The following is a 20577-nucleotide window of genomic DNA, read 5'->3' as shown; positions in this document are numbered from 1 at the left end:
CATTAATGTCCAAAAAAGATGCCCAATGTTTCATACATACTGATGACAGACAGTGATTTGTACCAATTATGTCACCATGTGTGATTTTTTTTTTTTTTTTTAGGACTGTAATAATTACAGTCTTTACAAATACAATAATTGGGTCCAAACTCAGAAGGATGTAAAAGTGCCTTTGACAACAAACAATGTATTGCCCCGCCTACCTTACAGTGCTTGGCGCCGATTGGTTCCTTTGTCTGTCAATCAATCGTAGTCACAAAGGTGTTGTTCAGCTGCCTTTGACAGGTATAATGATGTCGCCTCCAAGGGGGCCACGGCGACCGACAACGGCCGACAGTCTTCTATGTTCCGTGTGTAGTTTTTAGGGTTAAACAAGATGCTATGCTGATGGGTTCAAACGCAACATTACCCCCGACAGCTACACTGGACGGCGACGGACTGGAGCCCATGGATGTAGCCTAGCAGCCTGCTAGCTAACCACTGAGAAAGGTAGCCATTGTTTGAGTTGTTGGCTAACATGGCAACGAAAGCTAACATTAGCAACGTCGGCTAATGTGGGCTCCACTATCGCGCTATTGCGGAAGATACTGGTAAGTCAAACGGGTTTTGTTAATAAAATACGAACGTCAACCAAAGCTTTAAACTATATTGTGAAAACTGTGAGGTTTGAGTACTGTTTGTGCGACCTTTCTATGCTAACGTTAGCCGTTGTGCGACTTCAACTCCATTCATCTCCGTTGTCAGGCAGCTGGTAGCTAGCTAACCTAGTTTATCTCTTTTCGCCGACCTGCCCTGTGGCTCCTGCTTTGGTTGCGCCGTCAACCACTGTATTATAAAAGGTTTAACGTAACCAGAGGCAGTTTGAATATAATGTTGATAGTGACTTGAAAACAGACCGTTTTCTTCAGAGAATGGCCTGTTATGACAACCTGATTGAGTACGCCTCAGGCATCGCATACTAACATAACAGAGCCGACAGCCAGAGAGTCAGTTCATCTTTGGTGTTTTACACCTTACTGTGGGCATCAGTTGTTACTTGAGCGTCTCCAGTAAGGTAAAACAGTTTAATTTAAAGGGCCATTGTGTGTAGTATGTGCTCTGGATAGCAGCTGGTGGACAAATATAGTCCAAAACACAAAGGACAATGTACAATGAAAGCTAGATACTGATGTCTTGGTTCCAAGCAGGAAAGACTGGTCTTATATTCTTTTGTTATTTTGCATTTTAAGTGATAGAAGATCATGTACACATATATCAAAGTGTCATGACATACCATTATATCAGATGTTGAATTCAGCTTGTCTTCATTTTTTCCCCTAATAAATACAAGCATGATTGGACTTAAGCTATCTGTCTGTCATGCAGATTAAATTTTGGTTAATATTGGTTGGCCCAAGAGGTGATCTGTCAAAGGCAGCGAGCGGTCAGGCACAGGACACCTCATACCACTGATGGGCTTATGTAACACACCTGATCCTCTTGAATTTTGGCCAGGGCCTTAAATGCTGCACTGAATTTTTCATGAGAGGGTTGCACATGTCTGCTGCCACAGATACATGTCCTTACTCTAAAACATTTGCTCTGAAATTTGAAAATACTACAAAAAAGTTTTGAGGACATTTTTATTCCACACAGGAGCATGTTTTTGTCTTCTACCACTGGTCCATCATGTCTGAACAAAAATGCAGTTGAGTACATGAATTGATTGAAAAGTCTGCCTAAATGTTGCATCCACATGCAGTGAACTGGACTTGGCTATCACAGGTTAGGTTTTTTAATTTCAAAATGTAGGCTATCACAAATGTTTTCTGAACCTGTGGAAAGGACATGTAATATGTTTGAGACACTAGGTTGCAGGGAATGGTTAAACTAATGAAACCTTCTGAAAAGTTATGATAATCACGCAGAGTTTTTGTCTCTTCTCACAGCTGTGGTCGTCCTGCATGATGTGTGAAGGTCGTGAGGAGAGTGAGCAGTGCCTGTCCCTCTCTCCCTCATCTTGGGCCAGCCCTCCCATTTAACCATATCCCTAAAGTCTCTCTCCCACCCTGCCAAGATGACCGACAGGAAGGAGCCACCCTTCTTTAATGACGACAGCGTGGGAGCTTTTCACTATAAGCTCCCTTTCTATGACACTATGGAGCTCTTCATAGAGACCCTGACAGGGACCTGCTTTGAGCTGCGCGTGTTGCCCTTTGAGGCTGTCATTTCAGTCAAGGCAAAGATCCACAGGCTGGAAGGTAGGACGCACACAGCTGTGTTGTTTGCATGTTTAAGTCCACTGTGAGGAAATAGTATTCATACCCTAGAAGTTTTATTGCACTTATTGAGCCAGCAAGTTGTGCCAATTAGTTGATTGACAGGTAAAATAAAGGCTACAGGAATGGCTCCTCTGGTATACTGTTGTTTACATACTGTCATTTGTTTGACCACTTTGTATGGTCTATTCAGTCTTCTATAGTGAGTTGCTCAAAGTTGTTTTTGTTGTTTGTGTTGTTTTTTTGTTTGTAAAAAAAAACAGATGCCAAAATAAAATAAAAAAAAAAAAAAAGGCAGAAACCGCATGGTTACACTTAAATTTAGAGCATTTAGACTTAGTCACTGTACACGTAGTCTGGCTCACAGGATTTAAAGTGTAGGTATAAAGCATGTCTTTGGCCGCCTTTCTAAGACGGCGACATGCGTTCTGTGTGTTACCATTTTAAAATTCCCATCACTACGTGAAACTACTCTCGCACGGCAAGACATATCTCCACACTTTCAGGGCTCTGCATAGAACAACAGCAACCTCCAACCTAGGAACCTACAAGCTAAACATCTTCATGTGGCGTTTTCTTTTGTGGGCTTTAGCCATTTTAATGCAGTCGTTTGCCTCTTCACCAAGAAGTGTACCCTCTCAATGCTATTTTGCAAAGGCACCATCACTGCATTCTGGGCTTAGTGCCACTGAAGACGATTGTGATCTGTTTAAAGAAGTGCAAACAACCCAGAGTGCTTTTTCCCTTACTGTGGAATTATGATTTGTTTAACCAGACTTTTTTCCAGTGTTGGCACAGTGCGAGATGGGTCTGGCTATGTGAGACTTCTTTACACCTTGATCAGCGTTGAGTAGGGTTGTCAGGTTTTATTTGAAATTCAAACTACTGTGTGTTGGAAAAATATTAAATATTCGACCATTAATGTAGTCCTAATGTAAAATTCAGTGTATACTACTACAGACAGTGCTTTTTTCTCCAGCAGTGGGTACTTGTAAAATGTACTGTCACTCAGACCCACCACATGCATTGCTATTGTTGTTCCTCTCATTTATACAAAATTGAAGAAACAAAAATGTGTAAAGAAGTCAGGTTGTTTGTTGACTTTGTAAAATGCAACTGCCTTGATAATATTACTATAGAAAATCCAAGGACTTACCTGTTGGCTTGTTTTTTGAGTCCGGCAGTAGAGGCAGCATGAATGAACCCAGCAAAGTCCATTCTACAGAGTAGTCAAGGATAAGGCCATGTAGGTTGTGTTTGAATTAATCTGAATTAATCATCTGTTAGCTCTCATTTATTTTGACCTTGGCTGTCCTCTAAGGTATCTTTTTTGTAGACCAGGATGACCTTTGACATCTACATTCTTTGCCGCTGTTCTCATTTTTGGTCAGAAAGGCCTCTCTGTGCTTTCTGTGTGTGAGGAGGTGTGTCAGCCAAGCCAAGTGTGTTTGTGATGGGGCAAACTACTCTGCAATGAAAGGACCACTGCTCACTCGCTAACACTGGCTCACCTCCAGCTCCGGGTCAGCGAGTTCACTCATTGTGGGCACAGGGCGCTTCCTGACTATGCATCTCATTTCAAGGAGTAGCTCTAGTGAGCCTTTGTATTCATTAGGCTGTCATCCTTCAAGTGGAGTCTTATTATTTTGGTCTCATTTGCAGTAATATTAGGTTGTAGCCCAGTCAACCTCATGCATCTGACATCTTTAGCTGTAGGGTAAGCTGTGTTGAGGTACCACTGTAGCATCTCAACAAGTTTTTTTAAATGTGCACTATTTTAATTAAACAATGCATCTGGGATTTACCCCCTTTCAGCAGTTACATCATTCTGTCTTTAGGGGGCAGGCATGAATCATCTTTAGAGCAGTATAGATGCTTCTGTTGGCAGCATTCCCATCTTGTCTGACTGTCAGATTAGTGAACTTAGTCTATGAAATATGAACAGGTCCATGTCAACTTTGCTTGTTTTCTCTCCTACCCTCTCTCTCTCTGTCTGACTGTCTGTAAAGGTATCCCTGTTGCCCAGCAACACCTTATCTGGAACAATCTGGAGCTGGATGATGAACATTGTCTACATGACTATGGGTAAGTCTATTCCTGCAGAGCCTTTCTGTCCTTCAGAGCACTAACACTGAGGCAAATCACACAGTCGAAGTTTGTTGGACCACTTATTAGCAGTATGTTTGAAAACACCCTGCGTACATTTAGAGTCATTTGCATGTGCACTTTAAAAGTCCCCCTGCTGTGGCGGTGACTCAGTCTTCAGTTCAACATATCGTAAATGAGCCAGAGATGTAGAGGCGGATGAGACAAGTGACATACTGGTCATATTTAGAGAGCTTGCCCCTCCACTCTTGTCAGTTTATGAGATGCAGTCCTCACCCTCCAGTGCTCCGCTGGCTGCAGATGGTGGTATTGTTATGAATGCTTGTCACTTAATTTTCCACATGAACAGCCCCTGGTGAGATGTTGCTCGGCTTGCCTATCGCACTGCAGCACGGTTTTGAAGTTTTAGAAGCGGAGGGGTAGAGCAGGCAATGAAACATCTGCTCATCAGAAACAAATGTTCCAGTGGAATTCCCAGTCGTGCACTTGAGTTCATCTGGAAAACATCCTGACCCTTGAAGTGCTGTTTACTTTATATCAGAGCATCTCCCATCTGCCTCAGAAGTAAAGCATTTTACTCTAAATGTAAATATGTTGCTTTATGTTATTTCCTTCTCTCCCATTACAATTACACACACTGGGAAGTGTGTTACAGTACTCTTAAAGGAAAAATTTGCCACCTTTTCTATGGATGTCCAATCAGTGTTGATGGTAAATGTGGTGGATTAAAGCAATAAATTCCTTAGTGCGTGCTGTATTGAGCAGGGAAACTGAGTTCTCCTGCCCGTGGAGCTGTGATGGCAGTGCCTACAGGTACCAGGATGCATTGTGCGAGAGCTTTTGATGCCCAAATAAAACACAGACATAGCCTCAGGTGACTAAAAAAACTCCCTCAATGGTCATCTACCCTCTCGGCCCTGCTGGTCTTATTTGTTTTCCCAGTTTATTTTCAGGATCCTGAGGAATTGTCCAGCACACCTCCGTCCACCTCAGGAGTAAGATTTTCATGCTTTTCACTTTCACTTTCATTAGTAACACACACACGGGCTCTCTTGGGCTCTCCCAGCGTCGGCAACGTCCAACAAAAATCTGCCCACGTTGACATTAATTGCAGCAGAATGATTCAGTTTCTGTTGGCATCGGAGGACAATTTGAGCAAAGGCTCGACCAGCTGGTGTTTGCTCACGGCAGCTCCGGATCTGGAGCGTCCCCGCTGGCTGTATCCTCTGCACGACAGCCACAGTCTTTGTTTCTATCCGCTGCATTTGTTTGTTCATATACTCTGGCTCGAATAAATACAACTGAATGTCTAAGTCAGCCAACCCACTGTAGCTTTGATATGTACCCTTGTCCATAACATTCTCTGCACTCATATTTTGGGATTCCATTTTTGTTGTTGGTAACAGCAAAGACAACAAGCGGCATCTAGAGCCCCCTCGGCTACCCAGAGGCGGAAAATCAGGCTGTAGTTTTTCCTTGCCTCCAACTATATTGATGTCACATCAAATGACGGCTCTGGATGCAGGAAGAACAACAGATTTTGCAGCTTTCTCAGTCAATATAGCCCACACTGAGGCGTTAAGTGCCTTAGTTGACTACATTTACTTTCAGCGCTACTTGGACATTCACATAAAGAGTGGCAAATTTTGCTTTTAACTTATTGGCTTTATTGATCATCAGTCTGTTTGTGTTTGTAGCATTGCAGAAGGCTGCACTTTGAAACTGGTCTTAGCTATGAGGGGAGGCCCAATTAACACCAGGAGAGGTAAGAAAAAGATCTTATATCCACATGACAGCTGGGCATCTGAAGTTTTATATTATATAAAGATTTTCAAAGTAATTGCCTCACACATTAGGGAATTTAAAAATGCAGTTACTCGTTTTAACCACAGAACCCTCATTGTTATTCTGTCAGTAACCATGGAGGATCCTATCAAAGAGGTGACTGACCTGATGGAGACCACAAAGGAGGAGGGTTGGGAGAAAACCTTGGCTAACAAGCAGGTTACCTTTGTGGTCTATCGTGAGGGTGACCAGCTCAACTTCTTCCGAGTGGTCGACAGAGGAGATGGCACCCTCACCCCTCTGTCTGAATCTCTGAGGTTAGGATATTGTCATGATGTCCTTGTTGTTTTTGAGCACCATTATGATATCATTGTATTATTATCCGTTCAAATATTAAAACTATTCACATAAAAGGAATGTGCCAAGGGTTTAGTCACAAACAGAATCATCAGAAATAATCGGAGACAATTATATTGACTATTAAGAATGTTAAAAGGAGAAAAAGAGGAACAAATGAGGAACAAACAAGATAAATAAGTATAATTATCTAATTACACAGCCGGTGCTGAGTACTTAACATTGATTATTCAGTGGTAGTTGCGGCAGCTGAGTTCAGTGAGTAGGGCCACGGAGGAGAGAGGGCCAATAGCTTTGTTAGATCACTAATAGAAAGAGTGTTTTTACCTCTCATATTTTCCAGCGGTGGCTCGGTGTATAATATGTGTGCAGAGGAGGAGGAGGATGGAGAGAGTTCTGCAGCTGCACAGCAAAGCCTTGAGAACTCCATCACCATGAACAAAATGAAGCTCCTCAAAGCCAAGATGGAGGACATGAACCTCAACAAGAAGGTTGGAAGCTACTGGGATTACAAAAATTAGAATTGTACCGCCTAGTGCTAATGTGGCCTTCACACAATATTCATTTTCACACCATTTAAATATAGACATGCTATAAAAAACAGGCATTGTCTGTGTCTGTGTCTGTGTCTCTGTTAAAGCTATTCTTCTAAATGTTTCATCAATATAATAATGATACCAAATTATGTCTAATATTGCCATCACATAGAATCCTGCTTGTCATAATCATGGACTAAAAATGGTAGCCTGCGACTATTTTGCATATTGCAGATGTACTGCGCCAAACACTAATTTGCATGTGTTTGTAAGAGGATAGAGCTTTTCATTACATTAAACTGCACTGGCGCTTTAAAGATTTTTTATGCTTATAATTAATTTATACAAGCAGCTGAAATCAAGTGATGAGATAACCACTATGATTTTATCATTTTACAGAATGGGAAAAATACTGAATATGTAGAGTACATTGGAGAGGATAATGTGGTAAAATCTGACTGTCTGTGTCTGTGTCTGTCTTCCAGCCGAAGAAGTCTGCAAAAGTGAAACCACGGCCCCCTGTCAGCCCACATCCCTGCGGTGGCTCTCTAGGACCTTCAAGCACACGTCACCATCATCGCCTCTTTCGTTCACTCCCCCAGATTAACCAGCCTTGGCAGTCAAATGCACAGCTACCTCCAATTGCAGACCATGAATCCATAGACCCCTCCCCACCTTCTGCTGCTGCAACCTCTGCCCACTTTTCTATCCCCAGACGACCCCCTCCTTCTTTCTCCTCGCCTTCTTGTTATATGCTTCAGGAGGAGGAGCCATGGGAGACGTGCCCACCATTTGCAAAGATCAGGCCCCCTCCCAAAGTGTCCCGATTGGACATTGGCAACACCAGGTTGATGAGGGACTGTGTGTACCCTCAGCTCCCTCCGCTGTGTATCAGGGGGCCACCTGAAGCCACCTTTGACCCAGCTGAGCCTGCAGGGGAGGCAGTTGGGCTGAGTTTGTTGGAGGAACCTGCTGGGCTGGTGGTGCCAGCACAGCCTGGAGCTCCATTTGGAGAATTGTTAGACCCTCTTAGTCTGGATGTGTCCACCCAACCAGAGGGAGGTTGTCGGTCCCTCGAGGTCGGGGCTCAGCACCAGTTGCCGCTCTCCCCCTCCCCACTCAGTACCTGGACACTTGGGACAAGTGATACTTTCACCAGCAGAGGTGATAGGACGCAGCACGGCACAGCATTTCATATCAGCCCCCCCTCTCCATTGCCCGTCCCCACCTCACCATCCACTTCTACCAGACCGCTGCCTCAGGCTTTTGATTCCACTCTGTCCTGTTTACAGCCCAACCTTCAAGCACAATCCTCAGCACAAGTGAAGCCAGGCAGCACATCCCCTCACCCCTCCACCACCTCGTCAACTCATCCACCACGACTCCGTGGCGTTAAAGTGGAGTCACCAGGCAAGAGGCCAGAGCTTATCTCCAAGAGGGAAGCAAGAGGCATCACTAAGATGGCCAACCAAGCCTGTAAGGAGCCACTGGGGTCCCTGAACAACTCTGAACTCCTGGCTTCTCTTTCCACAAGGGCTCCAGACAGTAGGGACGGCCTTGGTGACGGTCTAGGACTCGCACTGGCATTGCCCCCTGCCACTGCCTCAGGACTGGGCAGCTTTGGCTCCAGACTGCCATCCATCCCAACTAACAGGCTACTTCAGGGTGATCTGATAAGACAAATGTCACCGTTGCACCGGGCAGCAGCCTCTTACATGGTGAGTACAGAGAGGCGTCAGTGTTTGCTGCTCAGATTAGATCCGTGGAATAGTTTTCAGTCCTCATTTGTATTTTATTCTCCAGAGAACGTCAGTGTTTTTAAGTGTTTGTAGGTTTTCAAACAATGTGTTCTGTAAATTGCTCCCTCTTAAATTTGAGTAATAGTGACTGCCAGAACTTAGTCTGTGCTCATCCCAACCCACAAAGGTAGCAGATGCTTTAAAGTAAAGTATTGTTTTTTGCTATAATAGTCACAGCGTAATCTTGATATCACATTCACTGAATTGTTAAAAATAATATACTATCTCAATCAGGTTCATCACATTGATTCAGTTGTATTTGTTATTTTTTAGTTGTTGAAAGTTGCATACATTGTACTGTCAAGTATTTTAGATGTCATGCAGCATAGCAAGCATTCACTGATTAGTCATTTAGAGATGAGAATTGTCACTTGTGATATCAAGATATGAGTTTTGCCATGAGATGGGGTGATAATAGTATCTTCCAGCCTTAGAGCAAAGCACACAATATAATGATGATAAAGAAAATACCCACACGTTGCTTCTCAGTTGAAACATTTCATTAAAATGCAGTAATTAGACATTAAGCCAAATGAGCTCCAGTGTGGTATAATATGTAAGGTTCAATTAATACAATGTGAAATGGTTTCCAATAGAATATCAAAGTGTATCCTATTTGCAGGATCATAAAAGCAAAGTCCAATGCTTTGTAAGTTAGATGCACAAGGCGAAATGCAAATATTGGTCATGATTGATTGAAAACAGCTGAATGTAAGAAATCGGAGATCTGTGATAATCTGATGGTCCCCCTTGTGAAAAGAACATCAGTTTTTTGTCTCTTTTTTGTCCTGCTGTGTGAACTTAAACACTTACATATAAGTAAATATATACACAACTTACTTTTTGATGTTTTGTTCCTTTCTTTGTTTATTGTTTTATTAATTTTGAATTAAAAATATTTCATGTTGCTGTTCTCAGGCCACCAATACTCTTGCATCAGCTGGGGGAGTCATGACATCATTCGGGAGAATAGGTAAGAGAGACACACAAACACCTTCATGTTTTCATAAAAGCACCAGCATATAAAGAGAAGTGCTGCACTGTGGTGGTGAGATTGCACATTTGAGTTGTGGACTTTACAGCCACCTGCTGTACCAGCGTGCGTCGTAGGCAAACGGCTCTGAACGGAGGTGCAGTTCTTGAGAGGTGCGGGGGCATACAGAGAGGAAGTTGCTCTGTGAAAGTCTTCAGTATATGTTGTGTGAGTGCTACAACAAAGCCCCGCAAGGGTTTTAAATATTCATTATTGCTTCAACTGCAGAAGCAGCACAAACAACATAAGGCGCCAGGCCTACACACAAGCACACTCACTTATTTATGTCGACCACTGATAGGCTCAGTCTACCTACAAAGAGGGGGTATACAGGGTAAATATAGTGCTGCAGGTAGTGAGTCAAGGTACTCCTATTTTCCTGTATTGCTGAACTTTTGTTTATCAGTGTTTCCCACGGACTGAGAACTTATTGATGGTGGTCAATGAATCGACTGCAAACAACATTCAGCAGCCCAACAGCTGCACATGAATGATTTTTAAGTCAGTTTGTACTTTCGACTGCATTTCTACAGAGTTGTGAAAGGACTAAATCATAAATAAATAAATCACAGCCTAGAAATTATTTCAGTATTTGAGTGGGCCTCCAAAATATATTCCATCTATCAGAGACACTAAGAATGCTGACTCTGGTGTTCACTCCTCCATGAGTCTTTCAAAAAAGATTAATTTTGTTCTCAAAAGATTAATTTTAGAGACACCCTTGGCAGTAATTACAGCTTCAGGTCTTCCTGGAGTCGCCTTAACCGGCTTTACACACCTACACTGTAGTGTTTTGTTCATTCTTCCACATAAATACCCACTAGTGCTGTCAGGATATATGGGAATTCTTGGAAAACTCTCCATATATAATTTAGCAGAATTCCAGTCTGGACTCTGAAGAGGCCATTCAAGGACATTCTGACTCTGTTATTGTCTTGACTATGTTGTTGTGGTCGTTGTGCTGAAAAGTGAGTCATCCCTCCACTGTGAGATTGAGTGTGCTCTTGGCTACGTTTTTTTTCCCAAATGTCTGTCTATATTTGACATCATTCATAGTTTCATCAATCAGGACATGTTCCCCTGCTTTACTGCTTTACCATATGGATGTGTTGGCCAGGTGTAAGCTGTGGATATAGGAGCATTTGGCATTCAGGGCAGAGCAGAGGAACTTTCCTCTCATCCATCTAGTTCTTTAGTACAGCTTTTCAAGGTGTTTTAGTGACTTATTTAGGATAAGTTAAATAAAAGGAGGTGGATCAATCTGTTCATAACAATCTGACTGCACACAGTATATACATAAGTAATTTCAGTATTTTTGGTTTTGTTGTTAAAAATGGGTTCTCACTAGAGTTGCCACTATACTGGAATTTCTAACATTAATACCAGGGATGCACAACATTGGATTTTTTGCCTATATCCAATATGCCGATATGTAACAATGCATTTGACCGATATTGGTATCAATATATCCACTTCTTTCCCTACCTAATTTTAGTGGTCATCAAGTCTTTTCTGTAGTAGAATTAACATCATATGCATGCACACTCTTATTGTGATGGCCCACCAGCAGTTGGAGACATGAAATACAATACTTTTCAATGTATGTAATATCCATTCATTATGCCAGTAGTATGTAGTTATGTAGTAAACATTAGCAATAAGAGAGAACAAGGGAGCGCAGCTTGTTCCGTTGTATTGATTTTGCAGAAAATGCATGTTGAAATTGTTTCGAATATTCAGTATCAATATGTATGAAAAAATCAACTACTTCTCACTTTGTTGCCATTGATGAAAATGTCTCTAACTGCTCTGCAAAGTCTAGTTGTTAATGCTTTATTTTACAAGTCCATAATTTCCTAATAATTTCCCAGAGGTTTCTTGAAAGGAACTGTGCAATTTGGTACTAATTATAGGGATAACAGAGACAGCATTCAGTTGCATGGAGTTTCCAGTAGTAAAGTAATGAGAAATTATTATTTACTCGGGCTTAAGTGGAGCTATTTCAAGGAGGAAGTTTTGCCTAGAAAAATATTACCTTGTTCTTTCAAGGAAACTTCCTTGGTAATTAGTAGGAAAATCCAGATCCGTACAAGATACGATATTTTGATTGGGCTGGAATGCAGATCCATTGTTCATGAAAAACCCATTGTGTGCCATGAAGACCAGCTTTTACAAAAATCTCTTTGTACGCCATTAAAACATTGTAAGTTTTTATCTGTCATCAGTGACTGATCTGCAGAGCAACACAAACAAAACACAGTCAGGAGTTTCAATGAAGATATCAACACTGACAGCATGTGACACAAGCTGAGATACTTTTAAGTTACAAAAAAGGTACCTTTGTGTCTCTCGGTGCTCCGTGTGCTGAGAATATGTCAGATCCTCCGTATTAAATGAGCCTGATCAGGATTGGCAAAGAAAACCTCATTGGGACAACCCTTAATTAAATGATAATCAAATTCAAGTTTGGTCTACAAAACAAGAGACTGTGGAAAATGTGCTTGGGTCTGATTATGTTTGAACCCACTGTATGTCTGTGTGGCAGCAGATTAAAGTGTACAAAACAAATAAAAATCCAATCCCACGCCCAGCTGCTTGACAGCGAGCTTCCTCTACCTTCATCACAGAGCTGTCAGTTTTATCTGTACGTTCCCGTATCCCCACGGCTCACAAGCCCTGCCGTGCCGCATGCTTCCACAGACACGATTATCACCGGTACAAGCTGACATAAACTGGTGTTCCCTGACTTAGAAATGAACAGTTTGTTTTCTGACATTTCCTAAAATTGCGACAAGGAAATGGTTCAAATGGCAAAGCCTGAAAATGCCCCAAAACCCCTTTCAGACAATTATCTGCAGAACAGCAGTGTCACAACTGCATTCACCACTGTTTACATCAAGTTTAATTGTCTGCAATCTAATCTAACGACATCATAAACCTCGAAATGAATTGTCAGGACTAACAAAGAAACCAGAGATAAAAAGACATGAATGTGTCTGTGTGTTTTTGAGAGATTCTTTTCTGGCAGTTTATTCCTGTGGGTATCAGGTGACAGACATTAAGCAGGCATATTGCATAATATGAAAGCGCTCTCCTTGTGCTCAATGAAATGGCAATAAGATAAAAACTTAGACAAAACAAAGTAAAACGGTGAAGACTGACAGGTTTTTAGAAATGTGCAGTGAGACTTAAAAGCATATTGCATTTCTGGCCATACTCCAGTGTGTGATTTCACAGCAGGTGTTTTGCCTTTGACATCTGGTGAAAACGGCTGCTTTGACATCATCGCTGGGGTTCGGTAAGAAGTACAACATGCCTCAAAGTACTAAATAGAGAAAGATGTGCAATTTTCCTCCCTAAGGTTTTCTGTGTTGATGTAACCTTTTTATGGCTTCATGATTGCTGTGATGATCTTAAGTCTGAAATGTTAAAGAAAGCACAAATTAAAGCGGAGGCTGTCAAATGTTCCTAAATCTCCAGTTATGCCGTGTGCAGACACTGGGGGCACCTGAAATGGTATCATTTACAGAAGAGAGCCGAGCTACGTGACTGGGCTGTGTGTGGATTAATACAAACCTTTCCAATACGCCATCAGCTGCTCCCCACTGGCTCCTGCAAAGCAAACAATAAAAAATGTTTACTCTTTTCGCAGGCACTCCAACATACCACCTACCTCCAGTCAAAGCTCCCACAGGCAGCAAGAAGAAGAGCTCAAAGCACTGCTTCCTCTGTGGCAAGAAGACTGGCCTGGCCACCAGCTACGAGTGCAGGTACAGGTGCCTTCAGCCTTTCAACCTGCACTCACTCACTCACCCACTCGCCGCTTGACTCTAAATCAAATCTCCTCCTATTTGTCATTCTTGTCCTTGAAGCAGCCGTTTTAGTAGAAAGTGGTCTTTTCCTAGTTCATTTTGTCTCGCAGCCATCTCTCCAGTGAAAACACGTCTGTTCACTGCTTGTTCTGCCACAAGTTATTAGCATTATCAAAGTTATCCCCACGATATCAATCTGGATCACTTCCCTCTCTCGGGGCTTGTCCGTTGTACATCCTGAGTCTGATGCAACAGTGTGTAACGTAAAGCCCCCGACTGTGTTCAAAAGACTAACTGATGCTACGGCGATTAAATGAGTCATATAATTTACTCAATATTAGCGCTCATAAGTGAAATGAATTACAGATAGTACATAGTAGAAAGAGTGTTGCTCTTTTCACTAACAGACTGATATGCATAGAGAGATTAGAGCCCACAAAGGAAGCTTTTAGTCTAAGAGAACTGCTCTGGAGGAGTTAGAATAAGGAGGGAGTAATGTGACTGCATTTATACTCAGCAGAACAACCTGATGATTTAGCAGATGATCTTAGCTGATGGAGAAACTAGAGCTGCAGGCCAAAACCAAAGAAAATCTTGGTTGACTGAAATTCTACCTACTGTTCAACCATTTGATTGGTCAATTCTTTCTAATGGGAGCACCGTGCATTTACACCATACTACAAATGCAGCAGCATGGCGAGCCACTAAGAGTGTATTCTTTCCTGAGCACTCCTATAAATGCTGTAGCCGCTTGTCACTGTTACTCAGCTGTCCAATCACAGTGGTGGAGGGGTGGGACAAATACCACAAAGACAAACTGTCATATCTTAAGGTTACATGTACACGTGCTGAATAACAACAACAATGCAGGAGAATTAATACTGCTGGCCACATAGGCTGGCTGGTCCGTCCTGTCCCTACATGCTTCAGCCTTCCCTTCATCCAAAGTATTCGACCTTGTGCCGACATCTTTTACTTCCATGAATATTCTGAATCGTAGCAAACAGACACAAACACAGCATCTCAGCTGAAAAGATGCTGCGCCTCCAAAGCACACTATCGCTCCCAGCTGGGCGGTTTCAACAGGGTAGAAACACTTAAGTGGACACCAAGAAGGCTAAAAAGAGGAGACTTCATGGCATCATATCGCGTCATGTCAATTAGGTACAACAAATTTGCAGTAAAATCTGGTCTGCACTTGCGAAAGGCTCAATACCGGGCGCACTATCACAGAGCATGGGGACGATTGATTCATTTCACTGAGGCGACACAGTCAGCCTTGGGTTGGAATGAATTTTATACCAAAAATAAAGGTGTGAGAATTACAAATCCGCAATCACTGACAAGGTGTTTAATAAAAGCACACAAACAAATGCTTCGAGTGCCAAGTTACCCACAAAGTTCTGTCAGGCCGAGCGCACCCAAAGAGCATCTAAGCAGACACCATCCCTTTATTTCTAGTGCTGTCTGCTTTAATCCTCCAGCCATGTCCCAGCCTTAACTGAATAGCCTTGGTGGACACAGTCTTGTGAAAGTAACACCAGTGATTGTCGGCCAATGAGTTTCCTTGGACAAGAGCATATCGACCAACCGCCTGTCCACAAGGTGTCAGCCATAGGTGACACTGAATGTTTTTATTTCCCGACTGCAAGGTCTCTTAAAACCTTTTTTAAAAATGTAAAGTACCGTTTCTGTGTTGTTGCAACCGTACCAAAATATCTGTTTATTTGAACCCTGCAGGTGTGGTCACAACTTCTGTGCCACCCACCGCTACGCAGAGACCCACGACTGCACATATGACTACAAGAGTGCCGGACGGAGATTTCTGCAAGAGACCAACCCTCTCATCAGTGCTCCCAAGCTGCCTAAGATCTAGACCAGGGACGACCTGAAGAACTACAGGTTAGACTGACTGAACACAAGAGATTCTGCAGAGTCATCTCTAGCAGAGAGAAGGAACTTATTCACCACTGTGTGCTTTTTTTTATCAGCCAAGTTTGCTTAAAAATTTAAATAAAATATTCTGCAAAGCCAAGTGTGAACAAACAGGTGTGGACTGAAACGGCAAAGAACTAATTATCACTTCTTGACAATGTGAAGATGTTTATCCTTTTTATCTGTTACCTTGTGCTTTTTTCATTGTGTATAAACAAAACAAAACAAAAAAAACTGTGCTTGTATGTAGGTAGTTTTTTGCTAAATATATCTGCTGCACATTCAGACATATCTATTTTTAGTTTTGTCGGCCTTTTTTGGTTTCCTTTTTTAAATAGGACCGCTGATGACTTTTCATTCGACAAGTCTTTGAAAGATGCACTTTAGAACTATCATGTTTATACATTTGACTTTCCTTATTATGGGGGGAAGGATACTTAAATTTCCGTGTTTGTCTTATGAAGTGCTTATGTTGTCGTCATCCAGATTTTTATATTCCTCACCTCTACACATCTTTGTTACATGGGCACATGAATACCGACATCACTAATGAAATCTTTCTTAAAGCAGAACATTTCACTCACTTATTGATGAAATACTTAATATTTATTAATGAATATTTAAATTCAAGGTTGGTTTTGAAATAGCAAGTATGCGACGTGTGTAGGTGTGAATGTCAGTTGTAATCTGTAATCCTATTATGTAAACTGTATTAGGATTTGGGATGGGGAGGGGGGGTGTTTATGGTATTTATGATGTGTCTACAAGTAAGGTGGTTGCCATAAAAAATCTTTTGTAAGTCTTTTTTATTGCTCAGCTGTTGCAAAAACTTTAAATGCTGTTATAGTATCTACAGGGGTTTGATCTAATAAAGTTTCTTTCCATACATACATACACCGCCGACTCCTGTGTGTTTAGATCCAACGCCTCTCTAATTATGTTTCCAATTGACTGATCATTTTTTCACAGGTACAGATGGTTTGTAATTTACTCGTTTCTTTGCAGTGTCCTCAAGCCTGGCTGTTTCGCTTCCTCATTATTTGCACGTTGAATGTTTGACCTTTCCTGCTGCTCGCCTAATACTTCTCATATTACTGTGAAGGAGATGAGAAACAGTTTGTGTTTGTTATCACTGACTAATTCTTGTCACATTAACTACCCTGTCCTCCTGACGCAGACCCTCGGCCAGTTCCTAAGCAACAAGCGGAAATTAATTTGCACCTGTTGATTAGCCACCCCACCCCCACCCCCCAGTTCTCTTGATTTCTAGCCAAAATTGGGACAAATATCTTGTTAGATCTTACTTCATTAGTGCTGTGTCACCGTCACAGGACAACTCTGTGATCCTCTTACTGGGCTACTGGAAGAGGTGAGAGTCACCTGAGGCCCCACGATGTGATATGATCACGATACTCAAGTCACAATAGAATATTATTGCAATTATGAACGTTTTACAATATGGTAAGTCATGTCCCCAAAGGCAAACTTTGTCAACATCTGTTTTATTTAATAAGATTACTCTTCCAGTCTGTTCATCTCACTTCACTCATTTTTATGGCAGCAAAATGTATCAAGTGGACTGAAAAAAGCAGTTGATTTAACTATTTTCAATAGGCTATGAAGAGTTAAAGTTGTATTTGCAACGTTAATAATTTATATAGTAAGAAACAGATACTTCACGTACAAGTACTAATGCAGTGTGGCCTCCCAAAATATTGTGATTTTATGCTGTATTGATTTTTTTCCTCCCCAGCTACTATCAGATAATTTGTTCAGCATGTTTGTTTTAATGGGATGTCTGCAGGTTTTAAAAGGGTGTTAAAAAATGGCTTATATTCAAGTGTTTAAATTTTAAGCCTTAAAAGTCCATCTACAATTTTTCCATCCTTTAAGTAAGTAACCTAACTCACTCTAATAACCATATTACTGCATAAAACTACCTCTGAATGGGACCACATATGTACTTCTTTATATTTACCTGCAATGTTTGAATAAGAACCAAGATGATTTCTCTGAAAATCAGTCTTCAGTTTGGTTAAAAATGATCTTAAAAAGGTCTTAAAATGTTAAATGTGAGTGTCTGATATCTGTAAACATGCTGTGTAAGTGCCAAAACAGGAAAACAAACTAGAAAAAGATTAAAAACAAGAGTGCAAGTGGTCAGCCTCTCAGATCTGCTCCTGATCCACAGATGGACGGATCCCACTGGGCCTTCTGCCACCGTAGTTCATTTTCGAATGCAGTGTCTGCATATTAATAATTTTGTCAGGGAGAGCACTTCAAAGCTATAGTTTGTTTACATGCACACATGTATAACACAAATTAATCCGTTAGAGTGGAGTGCAGATAATGTTGCAATCAGCAAACACTTTGAGTAATCAGACACATAAATACGTGGTCTTTCTTTGCTGGTGAGTCACTGAGTAGTGGAGAGGTTCAAATGGAAAGTGGAGGTGCTACCCATTATACATTCTGCCTTCACTTTGGATGCTGTTTCTGTGCAACAGACAAACCTGGACCTGAGTCACGTCTCTGCGTTTTTAACTTCACTTTCCTCCATGTTGTCTGGCTTTGATCCAAGATAATTGGGCTGTGCAGCATATACTGCTGAAATACTGCTTAGTCTCTCCTGGCAGATAAATGCACCTCAGCATGGAGAGGAGCATCTTTTTTTAAGACTGAGTGAGTTTACAGGCATCTTCAGATCAATTTTAGGAAAATACTTCATGCTGATTTTGTTTCAAACTCGTCACTACAGCAGCAAGACGCACTATTTTTATTAGGCGGAGTTTCTGTCAATTTAAAGTATTTTTTATGACAGATTTTGTCATGTAATGTACCGACAGTGGTGAATGTAATAAAAAGTACATTTTTAAAATAATAAACATGATAACCAGTTGGTTTATGAACAAATACCATAGACTGTATTAAAACATAATGGACATAGCCATGGTGACATCACCCATTGGTTTGTGAATTCTTGTTTTGAAGCCCAGAGTTTGACATTTTGGCTGTTGCCATCTTGGATTTTAAAGCCAGACGTGACTATATTTTGGACGAGAGGGTGAAGCTTGGAGCAGCGAGGGGTGCGTCTGACTCATAGACTGTGGTGATGCCTTGCAAACAGCCTGTCACTCAAAACGGCCACACCCTTAATTACGCATTACTTTAGACAGAAAATCATAATTTAATTTAATTAACCTAACCTACATGTTTTTGCACTGTGGGAGGAAGCTGAAGGACCCAGAGACAACCCACGCTGACACGGGGAGGACATGCAAACTCCACACAGAGGGGCCCCAGCTGGCTGGCAGGTTTGAACCCTGAACCCTCTTGCTGTATGGCGACATGGGGGTCTATGGGGGATAAACTCTTTTGAAGCTAGCCTCAAGTGCTCATTCAAGTTTTTGGCACTTCCACATTGGCTTTATTTTTCCACCCTGGAGGTTCCGGTTGCCAAATACCTGCAAAACTAATGATATTCCCATCAGCCTCTGATGTGCTTTGTGTATAGTGCTAATTTGCAAATGTTAACATGCTAAACTAGGATGATGAACATGAAACTGAGGGTGTTTTCACACTTGGTCCTTTTCAGTCCTCTAAGCAGACTCAGAGCAGTGACTCAGCATTTTTTGCACATATCTGAACACTACAAGAACACTCAGACCAATCTGAAGCAAACAGCACTCAGGAGGTGGTCTGAGTATGGTTCTCTTCAAGTCCACGGTGCGGTTCGGCTAACCTGTGCCTTGAGAACACAAAGTGCTCCAGGTTTGCTTTGCTCTCTGCTATTGTATTTAGCCCTCTAGATCACATCTGAATAGACAGACGAAATGTCAGCCTGCAATGCTTGCAAGGACGCAGGATGAGGAGTAGTTTGGACCACGGGAGATACTGCACATCTCCAGATGTGGAATGTAGAATACATCAAATGGCAACAGTCTATAGCACACAGAAACGTTAAGGTTTTCCTCCAATTTGAATTCATCTGAAAGTGAGGGGCCTCATAACCGTACTGCAGTGCCACGTCAAAGTAAAAACAAAACTACATCAATACATATTATATATAGACTATAGTGTGAACAGAAAGAGGACTGGCCCCATCAGAGCTGACGCTGATCAGAAAGAGAACTGAGTCCTCTTTCAAATTAACTGACAATGAAATGATCTGTCCACTTTTTGGTGCACTGTAAGAGAACTGAGGATGGTTTGTTTGTATGTGAAAACACCCTAAATGTTGCTTGAACATCAGCATGTTTGAACGGTCATTACGAGCATGTTAGCATTTCGCTCAAAGCTGTGCCCAAGTGCACCCTCACAGAGCTGCTGGCATGACAGTGCGTTGTTTTCTTTTGCCCACAAGGGCTTATTTTAGATAATATACCCAAATTTTCGCATCCTCTATCCTCCGCTAATTGAGGGTTACATTAAAAAAGGCACATTATGTATGATTCCTGATGGGGAACTTGTTGCTCATGACTGTTGCGTGAGTGACTGAAACAGTAGTGACCCAACATTGTGACTATTCTGGTGCTGCGCCACACAGAAAAACCCTGAAGACACAAATTTCTGTGCCACCCTAAAGTGAACACTGGTGTGGTTTAGGCCACCCGTATGAAGGCTCTCTAGGTCCACCACCGGGACAACTGCTCACCTGTTGCATTAAAGAGCTGTGTTAAGTTTTCGTTGCCTCTGAAAGACTTATATCAAGTCCAATAAGTGAAGTAAGGTAGGTGTCTCAGATTAGCCTTAGAATCAATTCATTTCAAATAAAGCCTATGTTTCAAAGTTACAAAGGCAGGCCTGGAGTTTGAAAGATGTTGGTGTTTACAAGTGTGGGAGGGGGCATCATGGGAAGTGTAGGATTCAGTGTTTTTGGAGTTTGACCCGTTCCAGAGAATAAAAGTCAGAATATCTCGGCTTCTGCTGCATCAACTCGGTCCAGTCTTTTCCAAA

The 20577-nt window shown here is 41.8% G+C and overlaps 1 protein-coding gene across 1 annotated transcript; it reads left to right on the top strand.

Annotated features, from left to right (window-relative positions):
- The first annotated feature begins 237 nt into the window (after positions 1 to 237).
- zfand4 (zinc finger, AN1-type domain 4) lies at positions 238 to 16517 on the top strand. The gene is made up of 10 exons (XM_033613442.2): positions 238 to 590; positions 1929 to 2240; positions 4268 to 4343; positions 6062 to 6129; positions 6280 to 6466; positions 6850 to 6997; positions 7528 to 8760; positions 9760 to 9814; positions 13527 to 13644; positions 15427 to 16517. Exons 2-10 carry the CDS (start codon positions 2057 to 2059, stop codon positions 15560 to 15562), a joined length of 2205 nt encoding a protein of 734 aa, XP_033469333.1. The 5' UTR covers positions 238 to 590; positions 1929 to 2056; the 3' UTR covers positions 15563 to 16517.
- Positions 16518 to 20577: the final 4060 nt, after the last annotated feature.

This window comes from Epinephelus lanceolatus, chromosome 17 (genome assembly GCF_041903045.1).
Source record: "Epinephelus lanceolatus isolate andai-2023 chromosome 17, ASM4190304v1, whole genome shotgun sequence".
Classification (NCBI taxonomy): Eukaryota; Metazoa; Chordata; class Actinopteri; order Perciformes; family Serranidae; genus Epinephelus; species Epinephelus lanceolatus.
This window is presented reverse-complemented; position numbering and strand designations above follow the sequence as displayed.